This window comes from Engraulis encrasicolus, chromosome 7, assembly GCF_034702125.1.
Source record: "Engraulis encrasicolus isolate BLACKSEA-1 chromosome 7, IST_EnEncr_1.0, whole genome shotgun sequence".
Taxonomy (NCBI): Eukaryota; Metazoa; Chordata; class Actinopteri; order Clupeiformes; family Engraulidae; genus Engraulis; species Engraulis encrasicolus.
The window spans coordinates 46,620,483-46,645,775 of NC_085863.1; the positions used below are offsets into that span (position 1 = coordinate 46,620,483).

Here is a 25,293-nt window from a genome sequence, read left to right on the forward strand (position 1 = left end):
TTAGCCTACAGTAGGTCAATTTTTCTTCATTGTTGCAACGCTGATGACGCCCGCAAAGGCGCACAGGATTGGAGGGGGCTCGCGGACGTAACGGAGAGACAGCAGACGCACAAGGGGAGAGGGAGGAGAAAGAAGAAGGGATATAGCCTACGTAACTAGAACCCTAGTTGTATCAGCGGAAGAGAACCTTGATAGTGACTAATAAAAATTGTCGGTCTCCAAGAACCTCGTGACAACTGCAGATGAACATATGGATTAAGCGTTTTTGTTTCTCAGCTGCAACACCGGCTGCCTCCCTTGCGTGTATCGTAGCGAGCCGGTTACAATAGCCTGATCACATGCTCTGTAGGTTAAACTGCGACGTCGCTCACGCTCGTGGAATTTGTTTTATTCCCGCTGTCAATTCATTTGTGAACTCTTGACTGTCAAAAGTAACATTCGCGGCGGCTTCAAGCCCCCCGCTGTTACCTGAGCATCACCCCCTGTCTCCTAAGGAAATTGCTATGCAGTTTCATGCTCACAGTGTTGGATCACTGGATTGAGACGGTCGACCAACTGCCCTCTAGCCTACCGTGGAGGAACCTCTGCAAGAGTTACCTCTCTTGCCCCAGAAGCACCGCTTGGTCTGAGACGTCGCTTCCCATCAGAAATGTTTGCAAAAACACCCGTAAGTAACCCAGCTAAAACAGTCCGAGTAGTCATCTCCGTAGCATTACAGTAACTGGTCAGTAGCATATCAAACGGTGTTGGACATGTTAGCAATGTGTTTGTCACAGAAAGGAACACAGTGGGCTACATCACTTGTGTGTGTTATGAACTGGTCTACACCTGATTGAACATGACAACGGCTCTTTTTTCCTGCATGCGAGCAACGACTGCTACACCTGCCGCATTTGGTCAGCTGGGTTGGGTAACGTCATTGTTTTAATAGCCCACTTGCAGCAGATTAGGTGTGTGAAGTGTAGTCCCCGAGCTTTCAGGGTAACGCAGTTGGATACTGTTGCCCCATAACAGAGCTTAGAACAAGACTTTCTCACGAGAGTAGCCTACCATATGCGCATAATTTCTGATAGAAGCCTATGCAGTTTGTCAGAAAGTTGGTTACAATTGATTTGGAATTGCCGAACCTGACCTTCGTATGATTGTATGTGCGCTTCACTTTGTGTCAGCGAATAAGAACCCCCATCTCCACCACCACTCCACTAGACGCGTCGCATTTGCCAATAGATTCCTTAGTTGAGGTCCAAAAATAGAATCCACTACTTGTGCTCTCGGAGCTAGCGGCATCCCAGCATTCGAGGCATTTTTGCGACGTAGGGACTGACGTAACGAGGCTAGTTCATCTTAAGTAAAACAAAACAAAAAATCACAGCATATTGGCAATAATGTACAGAACACGTTTTGGTTGACAAATACAGCAAAGCACGAATCTGAGTAACTATGCTAAAATAGGACTGAATGCTGCAGCTTGACATCTTTAACATCTGAGTAGTAGACTCTACTCAAACTTTTTTTGTAGGTTTGCTTTTTTTGCGCATTCTCAGGTGCAGTTTGTCCGCAGTGTCAGTGTGGGCATCATATATAGGGGACGGACACAGCAGTATGTATCATCATGCCATCTGTCATTACAAGAGGTTGCTGCAGCAAGCATGAACACGTGATTTTTTTTGTTAACTTTGCACTTGTGTTTCAGTACTACTTTCCTATCCACATAATATAGCTAAGCATCTAGTTATCCCCCAGTAAGTGAAGTGATCATTCAGAAGACAGAGAACATGAGCAGTTTTGCTCTACCATGACTGACTGGGATCCCCTGCTCTTAAGAAGTTGTAATCCAGTTTCGCTGTAAACCTTTCACCAGTCAAGCCTCACTGGACAAGGTCACCTTCCAAAGTCTGGTCTTGCAGTCTTTGGACATTACAGTGAACAGCAGGCCAGACCCAATAATGTAAGGGACACGGCTTAATCATTATTCTAACAAGACTGCTAATTGTGGCACAACTACTGCCTTTTTTTACAGACAAGCAGATTTACTCCATAGCTTACACTTGAATGTACAGTTTTGTTTCTAAATGGATTAAGCTCGGTCTTATAAACACTCATGACCTCTTGGTTAAAGGGGTGAAAAGTGGAGTGTTCCGCTCATTAATGTGGAGCTTTAGAAGTAAGGAAAGCTTAGTACACTCTCACCCTACAAAACCCCCTCACCCCTAATGCAGTTGGTAATGCACATCATGTCTAGAGTGCATGGACGGAACGAAGTGAGTTAAATCATTTACAAATCAGATAGCTTAACTATGAAAGTGGCAAGTATAATTAATGTTTTATAGGCCTATTAATACAACATTTTTGTATAAGGATGGATCAAAAATGCTGACGATGACCATAGCGGCTCTCATAGCGATCTAAATCTAGGTAATCAATGAATGTAACTATTTTTACTAAGTTTAAAAGAATAATAATAAAAAACTAACCTACTGTATTAAGTTCATGCTTGCCCTGATACATCTGTGGCATTACCCTGAAGCTTCCCACTGAGCCGACATGCAAAGGTTTGTATGGTTATCATATTGTAAATCTTAATTATGAACCCCTTAATGCACGCTGTACCTCATGTGGCACTCTGTAATAGACATTGAAAGTTAACTACTATTGTACTACACTACTATGACAGTGCACAGGTCCTTTAGTAATACATTACAACTTGGTCATTGCCATTCTGGTAACAGCTAATTTATAAAGCCGTGTCTTAAGGGGTTAAAAGTCCTTTTCTTCCACATATTCCTTTAAATGAGAGAAATGAGGTGCTGGCTTCTTAATTTATGGAGTGAACACACTACCTTTATGAATGGAAGACACGTTGTAGCACAAGTTTATTGCCATCAGAAAGTTTGATTGCGATTACAAAGTTCAATCATTTAATGACTAAATCAGTGCTCGTTAGTCAAGTAAAAATCTCTGATGATACCGATGATTGACTGACGACACTGTTACTACATCGCACTTCCTTCAGTGTAGGTCAAACGTTACCATGCTTGCAATACATATTAATCTATTGTAGTCTGAGCTTGCAGTCTATCTTATGGTAAGTGATAATACTAGGGTCAGCCCTTGGTTCCAAGTTACTGTTCACGTGTTTTAGTGCCTTTTCAATGTAAGGTCCCGAGTCTTTCATCTTTTTTTCTTCTAGGCTTTTGTCTTGCCTCCCTTCTTGGAGAGTTGGTAAATTATCACCCAGTTTAAAGAGTTGTTTTTTCCCCCGTGTGCTGCTGTTGTGTGATACAGAAAGCGATTGTAGTCGCTGCATTTGTCCTTCAAGCCCTTCTGTGACTTTGACCTTTGGAATGTGTCACAGAGAGGGGGAAGGGTGTGTGTGTGTGTGTGTGTGTGTGTGTCTGTGTGTGTGTGTCCACGCCTGTGAGTGAGTGAGTGAGTGAGTGAGGGACTGGGTGAGAAAGAGATAGTGAGGGCGAAAAAGAGCTTTTGAATGTGTGTTAGTGTTGTGACAAAGGAAGAGTTAACACCATGTCAGCATGTTTACAAAATAGTTGATGTAAACAGGCGGCTAATAAAGAGCGGGTTAAAAAATGCAAGTGGGGCAGCAGTTTCAAATTGAATTTGACCCTTAGTCTGAATGAAAAGATCCATGCACACAGTCATTCATAACTTGATTATAGCACCCACTTGAATTACAAAAATCACGTAAAGACATGGTGGCTATTGAGCGAGGCACAAAGAGAAACGCTGCAAATGAATTTGTAATGTGTAGGCTTCCATCAACTTTTATAGTGGAAAAATTGCACTGCACAAGTGCTTCACTTAGATATGCCAACTGCATACTTTGAAATGTTCTGCACACAGTTCAAAGTACACAGCTTAACATCTCCAAAAAAATTGATTGACATTGAAAGTGTAGTTTTCATGTTTTAGTAACCTTTTGATATCTTGTATCTGTATTTGTTGTACAGGGATCCTGATGACCATACTGAACTGACCGAGCCATACAGTAACTGATAGACAGAGGGCATACAGCACAAGAAACAGAGAAACTGCTCGACAGATCAGGTACACAAGTTTGCAATCTCAACATCATTATGCTTCTGAACATGTTTGCCTACTCATGCATAAATGTATTCTCTTATATGGGTGATGGCATTAAAGTAAAACTAAGATCTTTTCAGTAAATAATTGATTATTTGCCAGCTATAAACCAAATCCTTTATAAACTACAATATATGCAAATTAGGTGTAGGCCTATTGTGTTAGTGTCTGTAGCTAATGCAGGCCATACTGTAATCTGCAGATGATGCTTGTGTCGATGAAGTTACACAAGCTATTGTAATGCAATATTTTATCTTAAACAGGTAGGCCGAGGTTATGGCGGTGTGTGTGTGAGAGAGTGTGTTGTGACTACACACAGCAGCACTGTATGGAAATATATCCCCGGCTTTGCACAATGCAGAGGCTGCATCTTTATCTCCAGAGAGTGTCCTCCCCCCAACTGTACGCCTTCCCTCCTCCCTCCGGAGCAGCCAATGGCATTCTCAACACACAGTTTGCATGCAGCCGCGGTTGTTGGGTTCGAAAATGCACAGTGCTACAGATGAAATACGGTATTCGCAAAGTTTCTATTTCTGACAGCTCATTGTAAATAACAGCCCAATCTAGTTAAGTGCTGGCTTTCACGTCCCTCCTCGTGTGGTTTTCGGAAAGGTGAGGAAATATCCTGCGGTCGTTCAGCAGCTCTCGTTACCTTTTGGGAGGTGAAGGTAAGTCGGCTAGATTCAGTTTACTCCAGCTAACATTGATGTTAGCTCACTAGTTCGCTTGATTCCAGCTGTATTCAGTAACCCAGAGTTGCCCAGTGTCGTCAGTGGCATTTCCATACTAATTTACCACAGATGGAGCTTACCCTTTTACTGTCGTTAGGTTTCAAATGGGTTACCGCTGCGTAGTCTTCATCTTTTGATCAGCCGCCGCACACTGGTCCGCTAAATACGGTCGGGTTTATAGCGACCATCTGTCTTGCTAGCATAGTTAGCTAACTGGTTGGGTTGTTCGCTAACCTGGCAACCACGAGGTTGTGTTTCTGTAACTTTACCCATAACCAAGTAAACGTATAAATGCACATGCTTACATTATTATCCACGTTCCCCGCCCCCGGAAAAAAAAATCTTAACCCACCTACTGACAGCAGAAGAGAGTGTTTTGTTGAGCCGGTTCAAGCGCTGACTAAATGAATCACCTTTCTGCGTTATTCCAGCATATTACTTCAAGCACATTTCGTGATTCCAAAGCGGGAACACGAGGCGTTTTTTCACCGGCGTGCTGAGGACGTTCGCCAGAACACAGAGGATAGAAACTGTCTGGGGAATTAGGAGTCCAGTGACCAAATGAGTTTGATCCTGTTCGAATATCGTGGAGTTTCTCAGCTGTTAAGTTTAAACAGAACTTACCATAGTCACAGTGACTGTCTGAAATGCCACGCAGTGTTTTGTGTCTAGCTCTAGTAAGGGAAAATATGGGACTGTTTCCCTATTATTAACCAAGCTGTAGGCTACTGTCAGATGAGGGTGCTTTTGGAAGAAGAATGAGAACATGAAGAGAAAGATGTGGAGAGGCGGGGATGTAATAGCAAAGGTTAAGATTACAAGTCATGGAGAATAGGGAATGGGATTGTAGGACAGAGAGTAACAGCATGCCTCAGACACCAGTCCACTACAGCAACTCTGTACATTGCCCAGCATTGCGACATGTCATGAGGGAGTCCGAGTGGGAGAAGCCAAGCAGGACAGAATTCACTGAGGGGAAAAAAAAACACTACCTTGGCCTGTAGAACTAGGCCCCCACATGTTTGTGAATTTCCATGTGTTGTGCCCTGTGTCCATGAATTCAACATAAAAATACCACAAGTGCCACATACCACAAGTACATGCCACAACCACTGACTTAACATTGGAGAGGCAATATGTGCAAGATGCACAAAGGAAGTGGAAAAGGGAACAATAAAACATTTTACGAGATTTGTCATAACTCGGTTAAGAAGCGCATAACATTCAGTGATGTGCAGCGCATGTTCTGAGTTATGCGTAGTAAAAACTCAACAAAGTGTCTCTGTGTATTTCATTCTACCCCCTTTAGTATATTAATGCATGAATCATTTATTAGGTAATCCACATTTCCTGTGATTTTGGGATTACAATCAGGGGAAGCCATAATAAGATTAGATAGTATAGTTCTAAAGAACATGGATAAGCCAAGACAAAGACAAAGCAATAAAAAGACAAAACATACTGTGTGTGAGAGAGAAAGCTTATCTAAACAGCTGCAAGTCGAAGTAGGTTTTGTGGTGTGTGTGTGTGTGTCTGTGTGTGTGTGTGTGTGTGTGTGTGTGTGTGTGTGTGTGTCTTAATGATCATAGCAAGAAGTATGAACATTTTTAGCCTGATTGTCCCAGATCAGAGGGAACATCAAAGAGTCATTTGATCTTGCTTGACAAGGACCAGAATTTCAAATAAGCGAAGATGTTCTACACGACAGTCACTTTTCAAAAGTAGGTTCCTTTTTGAATACATACCAGTTTTTATTTGTTATTTCTGCTAAATTCGGCCAACCCAATTTACACAACCTACTATAGCCCTAGTCTAGGGTAGACGTATGGACACCGTCCAAGACTTTGATCGAGGAAGTAACAGCATTTCTAATAGTTACATCACCATAGCCCAACACTGACTTCTTTTTCCTTGTACTGTTGGTAGGCGACCTGTATTTGTCTCTGTGAGGAAAACGTTTTTGGTTTGAACAGGTCTCCATAGAAGTATTCAAAATCGTAGCATTTCACTTTGCATGTAGTTGTGATGGGAGATTTTGATGGAGTCTTTTGTATTTTATTTTGAGTTAAACCTATGTCTGTCTCCTGTGAGGTGGCAGTTTCCTTGTTTTAACAGCTGGGTGTTAGATCTTTTGTGGAGAGCGTTGCTCCTGGGTTTGGTTAGGGCTGTTCAATTAAGGACTTCGAGTTCTCCTCTGCTGGATTACAGGGCCTAATCTGGTTTTGGCAGTAGGCATTGGGGTGCAGATTATACATTCACATAGGCTATCCTAGCACACACAAGGCTGTGCAAGAAATATTTGCATACCATTTTTGTTCTTCGTCTCTTAATTCCCACTCAGAAGGTTTGTGATATAGGCTAATTGGTTGACTAATGCCCAGAAGACTCCTAGACGACTTTTGGAATACTGCCATACCTATTACAGGAGAGAATGCTGTGTAGATGTGTGCGTGACATTAGCCGTTCGCACCAACGTCTTGCTATCAACTAAGCCACTTCTGGGATCTGCGGCCTACCCCCTCCTTTTTCGAGTGCAGCTGTGCACTTTGCCCATCTTGTAGAATGGGTCCCGGGCTGTAAATACATTAACCTTTTTGTTTCTAATGACCCTGCTGGCTCTCCCTCTCCGAGTCTTCTAATGGCCGCCCCACAGATTATTACTTCAAACGTATTGTTGTGTGCTGCAACATTTAGCTGCTGTGCCTTTTATAGCGCCGTGTAATAAACCTCTATTGTTATACTGCTTAAGTAAGAGTGTATTTTAAATCCCTGTAGTTGTATGTGTTTTATGTTGTGCTATTAGGAAAGCTGACGTTGAGTGTGGCAGACACAACGTGCTTACTTGATTGGTTACTGCTTTCAGTAGCAATATGAGCAGATATACCACCCCAGCACCATTGCTTTTTTAATTATATATTCATTCTATTTATTCACCATGCATATTCTCTTCTCATGTTTTGCATTTTGAAATGTTTGTGGAAATGTGTGTGTGGACGCATATGTGAATACCAGGGATGGGAAAAGGCCCAAGCCAACTGCTGGTAAAATATTCAAGTCGTGGTCGATTGCAGACACAAAATAATGATTTACTATTGACTGGCTGGGGAGTTTTACACCTCTTTTTGCCAGTGGCTGGCAAAGTTAATTTCTACCATGCTGCTACTACCACTACAAAGCAGTTGCCCTACTTGTTACGCCTACAGAAGCTGCCAGGACCAGGCCGCTACTAGGCTTATGAGACAGCTTTGCACTCAGTACAGTTATCCATTTCTAGGCTGAAGAATCAAATCATATGCATAGGCTTACATGCTGATACATACCAGACGCTTGAATGTCTATTAAAATTGCCTGAGATGGAAGTACTGTAATGTTAAGTTGGCATTCACACACTTTTTTGAGACGGACCTGCTGTCCGCTCACTTACCACGTCATTTCCAAGTAGCTGAGTTTCAAACTCCAGGAATTGAAGTTGGCATTTTTTCTTTGTATTTGTACAGCAGTAAGGTCAGAGGTGACCAATCCGGCTTGAAAAAGTAAAAGTCGTGCCTTGTATTCTGCCTGATTGTGCTTCCTCTTAGAGGCAATTTCTAAACTTAGCCCATCTGTCTGTCTGAAGAGCTGTGGTAATCAGGATCAGTTGGATCAGTGAATTGGCTGAAACAAATTATTAGGCAGCCTTAGGACTTTTACTTGCCGGGGATGTCTGCCTTTGCATACTTTACCTCAGGTGCAGTGAGCAGCTACAGGTGTATGGCGCTAACTGTACTTTCTATTGTGTGTCCCCTCTCCTCCTCTTCCTCCTCCTCCTCTTCCTTCTCTTATTCTTTCTCATCTTCCTCCTCCTCCTCTTTTTCTCTTCTATTACCTCCTCTTTTACCTCCTCCCTCTCCTCCTTCCGCTCTTCTTCTTTTTCCTTCTCTGCTTCCTCCTCCTCATTTACCTCCACCCTCTCCTCCCTCTCCTCCTCCTTTACCTCCTACTCCACAGGAGTAATGTCTTCCAGGGACCGCCATTCCGATCTCTACATCAAGGCCGAACCCAGCAGCCCGGAGGGGGCGGGCGGGGGCCGCGGCAGCCCCGGCGGTGCGTCCTCCGACTCGTCCCAGAGCGGCGGCGGTGGCAGCGGCGGAGGGGGCGGCGGCTCGCGGGGAGACGGTGTCGGGCGCTACTCGCCGCCCCTCTACACGCCCGCCCTGCGCTGCCACTTCAAGGAGGAGGCGGGCGACGGCGCCGAGGAGGGCTCCACGGGCAGCGGAGGGGGCGGCCGCTGCAAGTACGCCCTCAGCACGCTGCCTAAGCGCCTCTGCCTGGTGTGCGGAGACGTGGCGTCGGGCTACCACTACGGCGTGGCCTCCTGCGAGGCCTGCAAGGCCTTCTTCAAGAGAACGATACAAGGTGAGCCGAGGACAGCTGTGTGATTGAGTGCACCCGTGTGTGTGTGTCTGTCTGTCTGTGTGTCGTATGTCTGTGTGTCATGTGCGTAAATGGGGGATGGGGGTCAGTAAGGTGGTTTTAGTGCCTAACCCAGATCCCAGCAGTAGCCCAGAGGTTAACTGGGGATAAGTGGGAAATCTCCTCGTGCAGGAGTCGCCTGGCTTCCATTCTCCTAGCAACGCAAAGCCAATGGCTAGCAGGCCCAGGGTGGGGGGGCTTACCACCTGATCAACATGCAACAGGGTTAAAGGTGCTCCTGAATTTCCTGAACTGTCCTTCGTGGCCTTATAACCGCATTAAGTACATTTCACAGGGGCGGGTCGTCTGTCTCTGTTGCTGGACTGCGAAACGAATGGCCTTCCAGCTTGTAGGGCTACCACAGAGGGAAACCACTTAGTGTTGCTTTAACTCGTGGCTCGTGGTAGTCTCTTGGCTGCACAGAGTCGCTACTGCACAAAGCCATAAGCAGGCTGACCGTCTGCTCTGGGTTAATATAGGAGCCTAAACCAGTTTACTGCAATGACCCCTGGTCACACATTGACACACATTTTCACTTTTTATGCACCAAGTAAGTGGAGCCAATTACAGTACGCTTTGAAATGAGTCAAATTATGTCGCACAAATTTTATTTGGCTAGTTAAAGCGTATTGTATAATTTAATTTTAAAAAATATATAATTTGTAAGTGGAGCTAACCTTTCATTTGTTTTAAAATGATTGAATGTTCTCAGGGCATTGGTACTAAGTACCTTTTAAGGTCAGTCAATTTTTCCTTGAGCACAAAATGGATGATGACGATGTGTGGTGCTAAAGTCAGTCTTTCCATGTACTGGGGATGTGATGGAGGGTAGCACTACTCCCTCATCCCTTCAAAGTCAAAATCAACATAAAACTGTGATGGGCAATCTTCTGAACTTCCATGTTGAGGTTGCAGAGTTGTAGAGTCAAACAGTGGTGGAAAACATTAATGTGAGCCCCATTGGCTATCCGCACCCTACTAGATGGTACCTCCAGTATCGTACAATGTGTGCCGGTCGTCCTGAAGCAAGTATGTATTGTGCACTCTGTTGCACATGGTGGCGTGCGTAATTTAAGGCACACAGCAAGCATGTCCTCGGCCTTATTCTTTTTTGCAAGCGGGACCCTCCTAACTACACCTGAATGTATATTTTGGAGCCACCCAGTTATACTGACCCACTTCTTCAGGTTCATGAATTTGTCAATGTTCCACATGTGCTTGGAAACAGTTCAGCATTGTTGAAAGGGTACACATAGGGAAATGAAGAATTTGTCATCAAATAATACGTTTGTTATTGATGATATTTTTAAATTTGTAGTGCTTTCTCAGATTAAGAAATGCACTATATACAGTGCCTTCAAAAAGTCTACACACCCCTCTTCAAATGTCAGGTTTTTGTGATGTAAAAAAATGACAGAAAGACAAATAAATTCACAGCTTTTTCCACCTTCAATCTAAACTATTAACCTGTACAATGCAATTGAGAAACAAGCATAAAGCTTTAAAGGGAAACAATAGAAAATAAAAAACTTCAATTAACATGGTTGCATAAATATACACACCCTTAAATTAATACTTAGTTGCAGCACCTTTGGGCTTGTCTGGGCTATTCCAAAACCTCAATCTTATTCTAGTGAAGCCATGCTTTTGTAGTCTTAGGTGTGTGCTTGGATATATTGTCGTTCTGAAAGATTAGTTCCTCTGCATCTTCACCTTTCTACCAGGGGGGCGATGGTTTTGTGCCACTACCACGGCCCCTGTGGAAATTTTCATAATTCCCTCCTCCCTAATGAAGGCCCCAGTTACAGCTGAAGAAAACCAGCACAAAAGAACAATGCTGCCACCACCATACTTCACGTTAGGTATGGTGTTATTGCGGTGATGTTTTGTGCCAAAAATACCTTTTGGAATTATGTCCAAAATGTTCAACCTCAGTTTCACCTGACCATAACCATATCTTCCCACATGCATTTGGGAGATTACAGAAGTATTTTTTGCAAAATTTACCTCACCAAGATTGAACTTTTTGGTCATAATTCAAAAGGGTATGTTTGGCGCAAAACATCACCGCAATAACACCATACCTAACATGAAGTATGGTGGTGGCAGCATTGTTCTTTTGTGCTGTTTTTCTTCAGCTGTAACTGGGGCCTTCATTAGGGAGGAGGGAATTATGAAAATTTCCACAGGGGCCGTGGTAGTGGCACAAAACTGTCGCCCCCCTGGTAGAAAGGTGAAGATGCAGAGGAACTAATCTTTCAGAACGACAATATATCCAAATACACACCTAAGACTACAAAAGCATGGCTTCACTAGAATAAGATTGAGGTTTTGGAATAGCCCAGACAAGCCCAAAGGTGCTGCAACTAAGTATTAATTTAAGGGTGTGTATATTTATGCAACCATGTTAATTGAAGTTTTTTATTTTCTATTGTTTCCCTTTACAGCTTTATGCTTGTTTCTCAATTGCATTGTACAGGTTAATAGTTTAGATTGAAGGTGGAAAAAGCTGTGAATTTATTTGTCTTTCTGTCATTTTGTTACATCACAAAAACCTGACATTTGAAGAGGGGTGTCTAGACTTTTTGAAGGCACTGTAATCATATTGTACATGATGAATTGGCTATTCGTTTTTTTTGTTGTTGTTTTTTTTTTGAAATGGTGGTTCTGTCTGTCTTTGGTAAGATTAAGAAACACATCACTGTTTGTCTCGTCAGTGCACCCGTTTTTATTTGTTTGGGTTTTCTTTTGCCCCGTTTTGTTTACCCTTTTTTGTGGCGTAGTCGTCACGCCTGTCGCCAAGCCAGTGGTAAGAAGAGACTGTGTTGTTCATTTGGATGTTTCTCCCCACTCACCTTTTTTTTCACTTCCTGTCTTTGTCTGTTCCCTAGGCAACATCGAGTACAGCTGTCCGGCATCCAACGAGTGCGAGATCACTAAGCGGCGCAGGAAGGCCTGCCAGGCCTGCCGTTTCACCAAGTGCCTCAAAGTGGGCATGCTGAAGGAGGGTGAGTTGGACCCCAATCTCCCTGTCTCCCCAGTGTCCAGGGCCAGTCCCCCAGTCTTTACAGTAGTGTTTCTCAACGGGGGCGGTACAACCCCCAAGGGGGAGTTGGGGAGCTCTAGGGGGGCATTGAGAAGGATACAGCTGAGAGGGGGCGGTGCTTAGTTGCTATTGGGGGGCATGTCATCCCACAGATGAGGTCAAGGGCGTTGGGAGGCTTGTGATGAGGCCAAGGGGGCGTTTGTTCAAAAATGGTTGAGAACCACTGATTTACAGAGTCCTCCAGTCTGTCCATTCCCCCTGTCCCTTCAGTCCCCAATGCCCAGTCCCCCAGTCCTGCTACCCATAGGGAAGTCCCCAAGCTGCTCTCTGCTCTCTCTGTTGGCCACATTAGCTCCCAGAGCTCTGCTCCTTGCCAGGCCAGAGAGGCTGCAGCCAGTACACATCATCTCTCTCTCTCTCTCTCTCTCTCTCTCTCTCTCTCTCTCTCTCTCTCTCTCTCTCTCTCTCTCTCTCTCTCTCTCTCTCTCTCTCTCTCTCTCTCTCTCTCTCTCTCTCTCTCTCGGTGGACTCTCACTACTACTTCTTAGTGCTCTTATGCCTGTTCTCCCCAGGTGACTGTGCATAAAGAATATTGAAGGGATGTCACTTGCTCTCAGGGCATATGGGGATCTCACAATTCAGGACTGTAGACTAATGACAGATGATGTCAGGTTTTCTTCTTATTATTGTGGTGCACACATAATGACTAATGTTTCAGCACAGTGCATCTCCTTCAGAGTCAGCTTAACTCGGCGTCAAAACATTAGTCATTTTGTTTGCACCACAATAAAAACAAAAGAAAGGTTAAAAAAAGGAATCTCTTCTTGTCCTGTTGAAGTGGAACAGTCTGATTGAATTCTTAAGGTTCTTTTTGTGTGCACTTGCATATAACAGTGTTTCTCAATTCCAAAGTGTTTTTTAAATGACCACAAACTTCTGTTTTGTTTTGTTTTATCTCTCTCTCTCTCCAGGAGTGCGCCTTGACAGAGTAAGAGGCGGGCGGCAGAAGTACAAACGTCGGCCGGAGGTGGAGAATGCCACGTACCAGAGTGCCCCGATACCCCTGAGGAAAGAGGGGGAGAAGGGTGAGTGATGGGGCAGGGCGAGGGGGGGAGAGAGAGAGAGAGAGATGGATGGATTGTTGTATTGGAAGCTTGGGCGGTGAAATGCCAGACACTTTTAGCTGGGTATGACATGCAGTACATTGCTCTTTCAAAGAACACGCATGTGCCCAAGTGCTAAGTGCTTGTAAATCAGACATGCCCCATCAATTGTATGTTTCAGATTACAGTTTACAGTTTTGCAAGAGAGATATGGGAGAGCGCTGCCTTGACTGTCAAACAATTGTGCAGCGCCAGTGCTCTTCAAGGGAAAGGCTTGGGAAAAGCTTCACCATCAAATAAAATAAGGATCCCGAGGCAACTTACTTACTGTTTTTATTTTTGACACATGGACTGACCGTCAGTACAATTTACAGTTCCAAATCCAAAATTCAATGCAACCTTTTTTTCCCATCATTTTTTTAAGACAAGCAGTTCTTGTTTGAAGGACCTCTCTGCAGGTTGTCATGCCAGTGTTGCAGACGTCAATAAGAGCCTCCTCTGTTGTATTCATGTGTTTTTTCCGTCTGTGCTATTATGGCCGTAGTCAATAAGAGCCTCCTCTATTGTAAAAATGCGTTTTTCAGGCTGCGCTAGTTTTGCAGCCGTCCGTAGGAAACTCCACTGTTGTTGTAATCATGCGTTTTTCAGGCTGTGCTAGTTTTTCAGTCGTCCGTAGGACCTTATTCTGTTGTTGTACTCATGCGTTTTTCCAGGCTGTGCTAGCTTTGAAGGCGTCAATAAGATGCTGCTTGCTGGGCTGGGGCTGTCTTGTCCTCTTCTCCTCAATTCTAATCATGTGTTGATTTCTTTCTCCCCCCAGGCTCCTCCAACGTGATCGTGTCCCATCTGCTGGTGGCCGAACCGGAGAAGCTGTTTGCCATGCCGGACCCGCTGCAGGCCGACACGGCCCAGCGCACACTCACCACCCTCTGCGACCTGGCAGACCGGGAGCTGGTGGTCATCATCGGATGGGCCAAACACATCCCAGGTAAGAGAGAGATGGGGAGAGTGAGATGGACAAAGATAGGGAGAGCGAGAGAAAGGGAGATGGATAGAGATGGGGAGAGCGAGAGAGAGGGAGATGGATAGAGATGGAGAGAGAGTGCGCAGACAGAGGGCACAATGAGAAGGATAGAGATGGTGGGAGAGAGAGAGTGATTGTGTGTGTGAGAGAGAGGGAGAGATGTAGAGAAAGAGAGAGCCCAAAGAAGAGAAAGGGAAAAAAGGAGAGAAAAGAAAAACAACGCAAGTGACGATGATTTTGAGTTAGGATTGGGGTTTGAAAGCCTGTGAGTAAAGCCTTTGAACTGCAAGTGGGTTTCGGTCAGGAACAAGGGTGCCAATTCTCTCAGGTTTGTTTTAATTTCCTGTGAAAGGATCTTGGCCGGTGTGACGCATCGTAGGCCTTGAGCACAGCAGGGGGATGTTCCCGTCACCTCGCAGTGGCCTCCTTCAGACGACTAACTTCTCCCTCCTCTTGCTCTCTTCCCTCTTTCTATCTCTCTCTCTCTCGCTCCTTGCCTCTTCCTTTTCCTCTGCCCCATCATTTCTTTCTCTTTCTTTCCTTGCATGCATTTTTCCTTTCCTTTTCTCTTTCACTCCACTCTCTTTCTCTCCTTGTCCATCTTCCTCCCTCTCTCTTCTCCCTCCGTATGTCACCTTTTCCTCTCTCCATGGCTTCTCTTTCTCCATCTCTCCATCCCACTCTCTCTACCTTCTTGACCCCTTCTACTCCCTTTTTCCACCTCTCCCTCCCTTCCCTCTGCTTCTCTCTCCTTGCTGCCTGTCTTTCGCCCTCCCTTCTTGTTCTATCCGTCCCTCTCCCTCTCTTCTCTCCTCCTCCTCTGCCTCTTTCCCCTCCTCTGCCTCCCTCTCTCCTCTCCCCTCCTCTCCTCTGCCTCCCTCCCCTCTTCTCCTCCCTCTCCCTCTCCTCTCAACCCTCCTCTGCCTCCCTCTCTCCTCTGCCTCCCTCTCTCCTCTCCCTCCCTCTCTCCTCTCCTCTCCTCTCCTCTCCTCTCCTCTCCCCTCTTCTCCTCCCTCTCCTTCTCCTCTCACAACCCTCCTCTGCCTCCCTCTCTCCTCTCCTCTGCCTCCCTCTCTCCTCTCCGCTCGGCAGGCTTCCTGTCCCTGTCCCTGGCGGACCAGATGTCCGTGCTGCAGTCGGTGTGGCTGGAGGTGCTGGTGCTGGGCGTGGCCTACCGCTCCCTGGGCTGCGAGGAGGAGGTGGTGTTCGCTGAGGACTTTGTGCTGGACGAGGAGATGTCCCGTGTGGCCGGCCTCACGGAGCTCAACGCCGCCATCAGCCAGCTGGCGCGACGCTTCCGCTCGCTTGGGCTCGACCGCGAGGAGTTTGTCATGCTCAAGGCCATCGCGCTCACTAACTCGGGTAATTACACCCACAGATACACTACAGTATACCTGTCCCTGTGTTAGTGACATGGCCATCACACTGAGGGTAGCTATACCTACACTACAAAACACATACTCATGGAGCTCACCAGCTACACTGCACTAAACCTGTGATCATTACATGGCCATCGTGCTCAACCACCTCGGGTAGCTCGTCACGCCTACACACACCTACACCAACTTGTGTCAATTACATGGTCATCACACTCACCCACTCGAGTAACTAGCCACACCTACATCTGCACTACACCTGTGTCAATACTCATGAACGGCGTGACGTTTTCCATGTGCGTTACGCCCATTTGTGGGGGAAAACAACCCATGCAAGTCAATTGGTGATGTCGGGGTTTAATAAACGAAAGATACGGACCTGTAGACTAGCATTGTTCACGCGCAACATGCCGAAAACGTGTTGTGTTGCCAACTGTTCAAATAATATAGCCAAACAGCCGTGGCTGAAGCATGGAATGTGTTCATTTAGGCTAGCTGATGTAGCATGTAAGTCAATGAGACATTCGGTTTGTTTTCACCCATAAAGGGGCGTAACGCAAATTTAAGAGCAAAGTTCCCGGATGGCCGTTCATGAGTATTACAAGGCCATCGCCCTCACCATCTTGCTAATTGGGTCAATGACGATTTTTGGGGCTCAGACGTCAGGTGGTACAACCACAGCTGATGCTCACAAAGTAATTGTAGTAATTGGTAATTAATGCACTGCAATGAATATGCGTCTTTAGGTAATCCACTTAAACAGAATTTTTTTTTATCCATACAATGGTGGCACTAGCTGTGGTTGCACCACCCTGACATGTGCTACTACTAAAACGTCAGTGACCCACTGACTTACACCTACACTACTCGACACTATACCTTTGTTAATTACATTACCATCAATCTCACCCACATGGGTAACTACAGCTAGACCTGCACTTCACAACACTACACCTGTACCCGTGTTCCATGTTTCTCACTGTTCTTAGCCCTCGCTAAGTCAAGTAAAGTAGACCTTTGCCTGCGTGTTTCAGCTAACGACACTGCAACTCGCCAATTCAAACTAAATTACTAAAAGCCCTTAGTAACTCGGGTAACCCCACTCTTTACTTGTGTTTTGTCACCTGTCCATACTGCCATACAAAGGCAAAGTGCAGTAACTACATATTTTGTCAAAATTGAGTTTAGGCTGAAAACTGTCTTCATGACACCTAATTTATCTTGTGGCAAAGCCTTATGGTCCAAATGTGTCTCGTTTCAGAGATATTGCTGAGAAATTGTCAAATATGCAGAAACTAAAGTAACATGTTGGCAGTTACTGCACTTTTCCTTAGGGCCTTTCCCATTACTAATCTCTACCCCTATCCCTACGCCTTCCCCATGTCCCTCATGCTTTCCAACAAAGTTGTAAGGTGTAGGGCTTGAAACGCAACCACTACGAATTGGGGCATCCCTTCATCAATCAAGGAATGACACTCACAGCTGTCACTAATTCCATGCATTAGTTTGACGTTAATAGCAATCTTTTTCATGTGCGTTTCACGGAGAAAAGGGCCATCACACATTAGGACAATGTTAAACTTAGTACAATGGTATAATTATTACCACTTCAAAACGGTCAATTGCGGCGAAAATACTTACACTTGTGTGCTGTTGTGGGTGCCGCGGCTTGCCGCTAATTTTTAAATGAATTTACAATGCATTCAGGGAAACCTGTTGAAGTCCTCCTATCCGTCGACGGAGTGTGGTGTCGGAAAATCTCCGCGCGGAGGGGTGGAAAGCCCTTCGCTGCACCCGTACCCATCTGTCTGAACATGAATCGGGATGCCACCACGCCTACACGTGGACGCGCAAAACGGAGGCAAAGGGGAACGGCGTAGGGCTAAGGGGTGTAATTGGATTCATCCTTAGTAGGGCAGCATAGCATTCACCAACTCAAATGAAGCAATTCTCCCTGGTGACTTCAACTCTGTGCAAGTAATATTTTGAGACAACCTGTCAACGACACTTCCCTGAGTAAAAAAAAACACCAAGTAATTTTCCTACAAGTTGGCAGTGTAATTGTATCAGTCTAACTATAGGTCTACCCCTGCCCACATGTATATGTATAATGTGGTATTTGCAATCCTGTAGAACAGGGCTAAGAGATGAGGTGGAATGGGTTTTTTTTTTTACGTTACAGTCACCAATTGCAGCAACCACACCTACATGTATTTTTGATGATACAAGCGCTTTTCTATAGCAATCACCAGTGTGGATAATCCCACCTCTGGTTTAATCATCTTTTATGATCATAAAGCCTGATGTCTGCCACTAGGCATTTGGATGTACAATACTTGTACATATAATGCAGCATTGTAATACAGAAATAACTGTCAATACCCAGTGTACCATCTGCCGTACCCAATGCCCTCTCTCCTCATCTTGAAGGAGCGGAAAAGAAAATAAGCATAAAGGCTTTTTTTTACAGTCAGTGCTATTTTTTCCACTGTCTCTCCTGCGGGGGGACTTGTGACGCCGGTGCTTACAGTAAACACTAGATTCCCAGTGATAAGTCCGCCGAGCCCACACGCTCTGTATTTGGGATGCAAATACTCCCAGCTCTATTTGGTATGCAAATAACAGAAGCTGTTGTGTTGCCATCGCTCTTGTCAATGGAACATCGTCGTCTCATCGCAATCTGTTGTCAGAACAATTTGATGATTAAAAAAAAGGAGAGAGAGAGAGTCAGTCTGCATTTGCATGTGAATGCAGTAGTTTGTGTGCGACACTCCTGGTCTGTGTAGGGTCTCATTCATCCAGGTTTTGGTGATTGCTTGTAGGTGTGGAGTTAGGGTTAGGGTTAGGGTTGGGGTTAGGGAGTTGTGAAGTCACTCTTTCTGGAAAACGGGTCCAGTTGCTCTGGGGGCCACACACACACACACACACACACACACACACACACACAAACACAGACGTGTTTTTGCGGACAAATGACGACATTTTGCCTATGGAATGATGCGTGTAAAACAAAAGTTAACCGTCACTGTATGCCTCATTGAAAAAACAAAACACCAAGGCTTGTAAAACCAGTAACAAGTTGTAATAGCAACAAGACAAAAAACTCTTCAATATTTAAAGGAAACACTCTGATAGTGGAATATGAGTGCCCCCTTTGGCCTTTCCGTAGTGTAAAAGCATGGCATGCTGGTGTGAACATCACTTTACAACCCAAACACCAATGACATCCTACTCAGCTGTTCTCACTTCGCTCTTTCTTTGTTTTTCTCCACCTGTCTCCTCACACTCTCTTCCCCCTTGCCTCTCCCTTACCCCTTCTGCCTCCTTTTCTACCACTACCCTATTTCTTCTCCTTCTTCTTGTTCTTCCTCCCTTCTTTTCTCTGCTTTCTTCTGCCTTTCTGTCTTTCCATATCTTTCCCACCCCCTCGTCATCTTCCTCTACCCTTTCCCACCCTGTCGCTCTCTCTCTCCTCCTCTGCCATACTCTCTACTCGTCTTCCCACTTCTCTGTCTTCCCCTCATCCCCCATCTTTCCCTCTTCCTCCACCACTTCCCTCACTTGTCTTCCTCTCCCTTACTACCCCCACCCCCTCTCTTTCCCTACCTCTGGTTTTCTCCTTTTTTCCTTGTCATTTTTCCAAATTCACCCTCTACCCCTGCTTCCCTCTACCTGTCTCTTCCCCTGCCCTTCTCTCCTTTTCCTTGTCTACCCCCATCCTCCACCTCTCCCTCTCCGTGCGCCCTCTACCTCTGTCCTTCTCCGTTTCCTTGTCGCTTCACTGCTCTCCCCCTCCTCCATCTCTCCCTGCTTCTTTCACCTCTGTCCTTCTCTTCTTCGTGTCGCTCTCCCTCTCCCCCTGCTCCATTTACCTCTCTTCTTCTCTCTTCCCCCCTTTTCCTTGTCTCTCCCTCTACCTCCACCCTACTCTTCTCCCTCTCTCTCCCCCTGCTTGCATTACCTCTGTCCTCCTGCCCTTTTCCTTGTGCAACCCCTCCCCCACTCCATCTCTTTCTCTCCCCGTCTCCTCTCACTTCCTCTGAACCCCTTCTCTACCTCTGTTCTCCCCTTTCCCTTGTGTCCACCTACCCTCTTCCTCTCTCCTCTTCCTCCCCCTCTACACTCCTCCCTCTCTTCCTCTCTCCTCCTCCTCCTCTTAATCCTCCACCTCTTCTTCTTTCCTTTATCTTCCTCCTCCTCTATCCTCCTCTACTCTCCTCCTCTCCTCTCTCCTTTCTCCTCCTCCTCCTCCTCCTCTAATCTCCTCCTCTCTCCTCCTCCTCCTCCTCTCCCCCTCCTCCTCCTCCTCTACTCTCCTCTCCTCCTCCTCCTCCTCCTCCTCCTCCTCCTCCTCCTCTACTCTCCTCCTCCTCTCCTCTCCCCCTCCTCTCCTCTCCCCCTTCTCCTCCTCCTCCTCCTCCAGACTCGGTCTACATTGAGGATATGGAGGCGGTGCAGAAGTTGCGGGACCTGCTTCACCAGGCGCTGCTTGAGCTGGAGTGCCAGCGGCGGCCCGAGGACCCCCAGCGCGCCGGCCGCCTGCTGCTCACGCTGCCCCTGCTGCGCCAGACGGCGGGCCGCGCCCTCACCACCTTCTACGGCATCAAGACCCGTGGCGGCGTGCCCATGCACAAACTCTTCCTGGAGATGCTGGAGGCCATGATGGATTCTCCCTAGACGACGACGAGGAGGTGGCGGGAAGACATGACTTAGAGAGAGATTGGAGGGAGAGGCAGGAAGGAATCACACTCCCCGACGCCCTTGGATAGATGGATGGATGGATGGATAAAAATGGATGGATGGGTCATGGATGGATGAATGGCCGGGTTAACGGAGGGTTGGGAGTAGAGGGAGAACTTTTTGTTAGAAGAAACGGTCGCACCTTTGGTTGGAAAGGGTTGACCATTGATCCATTTTTGTGAGATTGGGAGTGTGTGTGTGTGTGTGTGTGTGTAGCTGAGTGGATGGTTGAATTGATGGATAGCGTTAAAATGAGAGGACATTTAAAGGAAGGAAGAAAAAAAATAGAGGGAAAACTTGTGTGACTAAGAAAAAAAAGACGTATGTCCAAAGCACACCATAGCTGTCGAACTCTAACCTGTGTGTGTTGTCCTGTGGAAGCGAATGAAAGGAGAGGCAAACTCCAGCAGAAATACTAGACCAGTGCTTAAAGCCATACTCAAGAACCCTTCAACTTAATCTCCATCTGCCAGCTGTATCCCCAGAATGCCACGGAGTCACAGTCTTTATCTGTCTGTGAAGCAGAGCAGAGCGAGGACCCGATCGTCACAGTTCACACGCTTTCTGTGATCAACTGACAAGACTTTGATACAGTGGGCCGGTAGAGATTAGTTTCGGTACGTACGTATGGGAATGTCGCTTTTGAATTTCACTTTACATTTTACTCAGATTAGTCAAGACGTTCACCATGTTCACAGGGCACTTTTTTTAATTATCTATTCAGACAATGACATAAAAAAAACTCGATTCTGTAGTGTAGGAAAGAGGCAATATATAGAGTTATAAGGTGTACCGTGCGTTCCCCTTCTTGGAGTACTAAACAAGCTTTACCTAATCCACCCCTTCCTAACCCCTCGCAATGGCTGGTTATCAGACGCGAAGCAAACCCACCTGCGAGACCCGTGTTTAATCTCATAGATGTAAATCATTTATTCCTGTGTACAAAAAATAAAGATACACACTAGCAGTATTTGTATTAGACCCCATCTAAACCACATTTCCACCTTTTAAAAATGTTAAGAATATGCTAAAAAAAGAGAGTAGTGTAATTACAAAAATGTATATGTAACTCACTTGTTTCCTACAAACTAACTGTTATCGTACATTCAAGCCATACACAGCAGACATGTTGCAAACTAAAAACACAAATTGAAAATTGTCACTAGTGTGAGCGTACCCGTAGTTGTCGCTGCAATGCTCCGGGCTCGGAGGGCGAAGAAGCATAGCTTAATTACAACGCATCACAGAAACCGATCCAACGAATAGCTTCAACACTTAAACGCAGTGTGCTTTCTGTAGCTTTTATTAAAAAACACTTAACCTCTTCCCTAAAAACCTAATAACTTTTTTGTAGTATAGAAGTATGCAAGATGTTGAGAGGAAGTATAGCACCTTGCTTGTGATATGCACAGTCAGGCTTTAAAACGGGATCTCTCTGAAAACCATTTTGTGTGTCTGTCTGACCCAACAGTGAGACAGCAACATGCACACAGCATGGTTTACATGTGAGGATGTGTGTGGAACAGTATAATGGAAACCCAGATGCAATATTTTTAAAGCAATATTACTACAAAATGTCTTGTAGAGAGTAATAATAGTTATCAACGTGGTGGTGGTGATCAATACAGTTTCAGTGTATTCAACGTAAAGAGATGTGTTTCAGAACGTACGATCTGTTGGAAGGGAATGTCACTCAGCTCTCAGTCAGTCACCAACCAGATTCACACCGGACTTGTCCACCATAGGTGGAGGTGTTGAACGCTCATGAATCTCCTCATTGTCAACCTAGTTAACGATAACAAGCTCCTCATTGCGACGATTAGCAGTCACACGCTCCGTCCACAAATGCGCATTGTGGAGAGGAAAAATGCAACATTGAGGGAAAAAAGGAGAAGTTCGGGTAGTCTCATGAGATGTTTTGGCTGTACACAGCAAATGTTTGAGTCCAAAAAGGGAAAACCATGATTGTCAACTCAGATATCTGTCTGTATATATTAGCATAAAATAGGCACAATAGTTTTATTTATACAGAAAGTTGATAAAGTAGAGTAGTAGACAACGTTAACATATGTGTTTGTATCTAGTGTGTGCGCGTGTGTGTGAATGAGTGTGTGTGTGTGTGTGTGTGTGTGTGTATAGAGAGCGAGCAAGTTAGTACACTGAATAGTACACAGCGATTCCACTGTGTTGTACAACCGATGATGGTGCATCAAGATCAGGGAAAAAGCAAATCCCCAGCCCTATAGGCAACGGGGGGCCCAGCCCCTGAAATAGTTGTGTGTGTATTTGTTGGATCTTTTTTTTTTTTTTTTTTTAAAGAAAACCTTTTTCAGAGGAGCTGGTTTATTCACCGAGGAAATCAAAATGGATGATCAGCTTTCAACCTCTGAAATGAAAATTCTGTTTTTTAATTATTTTATTATTATTCTGGAAAACACACCAACTAAAAAAAAAGTGAATGAAAGTGACACACCGATTCAACCATTGTTGAAGCAGGCCTGTGCTGGACTTTTGCCATAGACTGACATTTGACCTGTTAAGGTCCTTTAAAAGCTGTGTGGAACCTTTTACCTGCTAGCCATTGTTGGCCCAGTGCAACATTTAATGCAACACGGTGGAGCCTCACACTACTGGGGAAGGAGGCTGAGGGGAGGGGAGGGAAGGGTTTTCATGAAGAACCCAATCACCATTCTTCAGTTGGTTTTTGTCACTGCTGTGCACCATTGTTTTCAGACTTTTGTCTGGTATATGCAAACATAATCGGTTCGGACTCCCACAACTATGCTACCTTTTTGTCATTCTTTCTTTCAGACATTTGAATCACTTGAAAGAAGACCACCTAAGTTGACGTTCTGGTTGTCAAAGTGGTGTTTCAGTCACTACTTACCACCACTGCTACTACTACTACTACGCAAATCTGATTCCCTTATGTGAAATTCGAGGTTACATGTTCATTTCAGGGTGCTCTCTTAGTTTTCATACTGTAAGCTGTCTTGATTGTATGTGTGTACATTGTCAAATAGCTATTTTGACTTTGGCAGTACACTGTATTGGCAATGGCTACTGTATCCTTGATGGAGGAGACACAGTTGTCCTTCTAGAGCAGAACGATTTTGCCATGTATAAGAACATACAGTACTTCACATATATAACAAGTGTCCTCAAGTCGTGAGTGACGAATGCTTCGGTACGCTAATATCTAATGTTTGTTTGTTTGTTTGTTTTTTCTCTTCCTTGTAGTTTTATGAGATGGGTTTTTTATGATTCTCTGTCCAGTTAGGGATGATACAGTTTTGCTTGGCCTCAGGTTTGGTATGAGAATTAAAAAAAAAGCAATCCACGAGAGAATGTTGTGAATGTTAGTTTTGTATTGAGCTCATTTCTTTTTTATTTTAAAAGATAAACATTGGTTTGTTAATGGGTACTAATTGAATTTTGGAAGAAACACAAAAAACCAGGGATCTTGAGATTTTTAAACGTGATTGATTTATGAGTTTTTAGTAGTAATTCTGATATTGCTTGCAGGCTTCAGACACAAACTGTAAGTAGTGTTGAGCACTGCAAGACAGTCACTTGTTAGTCTGCTTGTGTTATTTCCATGTTCTTCTACTAATAGACATTGCCAGCCTTACTGTTGAATGGCGTACAGTGCAGTACGAGACTGGGAGTGCAATGGCAGACTTTTAAGTATTTGTTCTAGACAAACTATTTTTTATCTATTTCTCTATAAACTTTTAATTTTTTTGGCCCTAAAAAAATGTGTTTTCATATTCTGTTCTTTTTCCATTGATTTTTGTACGCCCACGTACATGTTTTCTCAGTTAAAACTTGAGAGCATAGAGTGTGTACATAGTCATGGATATCTGGGTCCATACAGAGTTGTAAGAAGAAGAAAAAAAAATGTTGATGTTTGTGTCAATAATATCTCTAATGTTATAATTATACTACCATGGTGTTCCATACGGATAATCATTATATATTGCCATCTGTCTGTCGAATATTGAGGTGTTTTGAGAGATAACATTATTTAGAGGTAATTTAAGGTCATCTATAGGTGTTAGTATGTTTGTGTATATTTATGTAAATGAGCAATACAACTGATTACCAAAACATTGTTTCACATTTCCCTGTATATTCACATACTGTAAATCAAACCTCAGACGTAATAAGTGGTAATAATCCATAGTAATAATGAAGCTTATTATTAAGTTAACGAACAAATCAATATTTGTATTTTAAAAATATTGTATTTAAAAAAGATTAAATTCTATTTTTTACTCAATTTGCTGATGTTTGTTAATATTTTTTTGTTTGTTTGTTTTGCGTGTGGGTTTCAGTCTAATGGTTGTGAATGTCTCTGTGTACTGTTTCTTTCAGTCAAGCTAAATGGTTCAGCAGTAGTGACTTATCTCAACTTGTTCATATTGAATCACTGTGAGACAAGAAAAGTTCTTTAAAAAACCACCAGAGGAATAGTAGGGATATTTTAAACAAAAGATTGTTGGTGTTTTGTGTTTTGTAATAAATTAACAGACGCCATCACACATCATGGGGCTCATTTGACTTTGTCCTGTCTGAATGTCTGTGCAGTGTGTTGCCTGCTGTTGGGTGCTTGTTGGTCCACCTGTTCACCTGTCCAGGGGGGAAACATGGGTCAGCTGTCCCGGGCCCAGGAGGGGGGAGCGGGATTTGGTTACTCATTAGTTATGCATTGGGCTGG

General features: G+C 44.6%; 1 protein-coding gene across 2 annotated transcripts; it reads left to right on the plus strand.

Annotated features, from left to right (window-relative positions):
- The first annotated feature begins 97 nt into the window (after positions 1-97).
- On the plus strand, positions 98-25,117 carry esrra (estrogen-related receptor alpha). Of its 2 annotated transcripts, XM_063203722.1 has the most exons (8): positions 98-667; positions 3,969-4,065; positions 8,820-9,227; positions 12,176-12,292; positions 13,302-13,415; positions 14,254-14,421; positions 15,550-15,819; positions 20,257-25,117. In XM_063203722.1, the coding sequence occupies exons 3-8, from the start codon at positions 8,825-8,827 to the stop codon at positions 20,508-20,510; spliced, it is 1,326 nt and encodes a 441-aa protein (XP_063059792.1). In that variant the 5' UTR covers positions 98-667; positions 3,969-4,065; positions 8,820-8,824; the 3' UTR covers positions 20,511-25,117. The 2 variants fall into 2 exon arrangements, with proteins under 2 accessions (XP_063059792.1, XP_063059793.1); XM_063203723.1 differs by lacking the exons at positions 98-667; positions 3,969-4,065 and adding an exon at positions 4,091-4,769.
- The last annotated feature ends 176 nt before the right edge of the window (positions 25,118-25,293 follow it).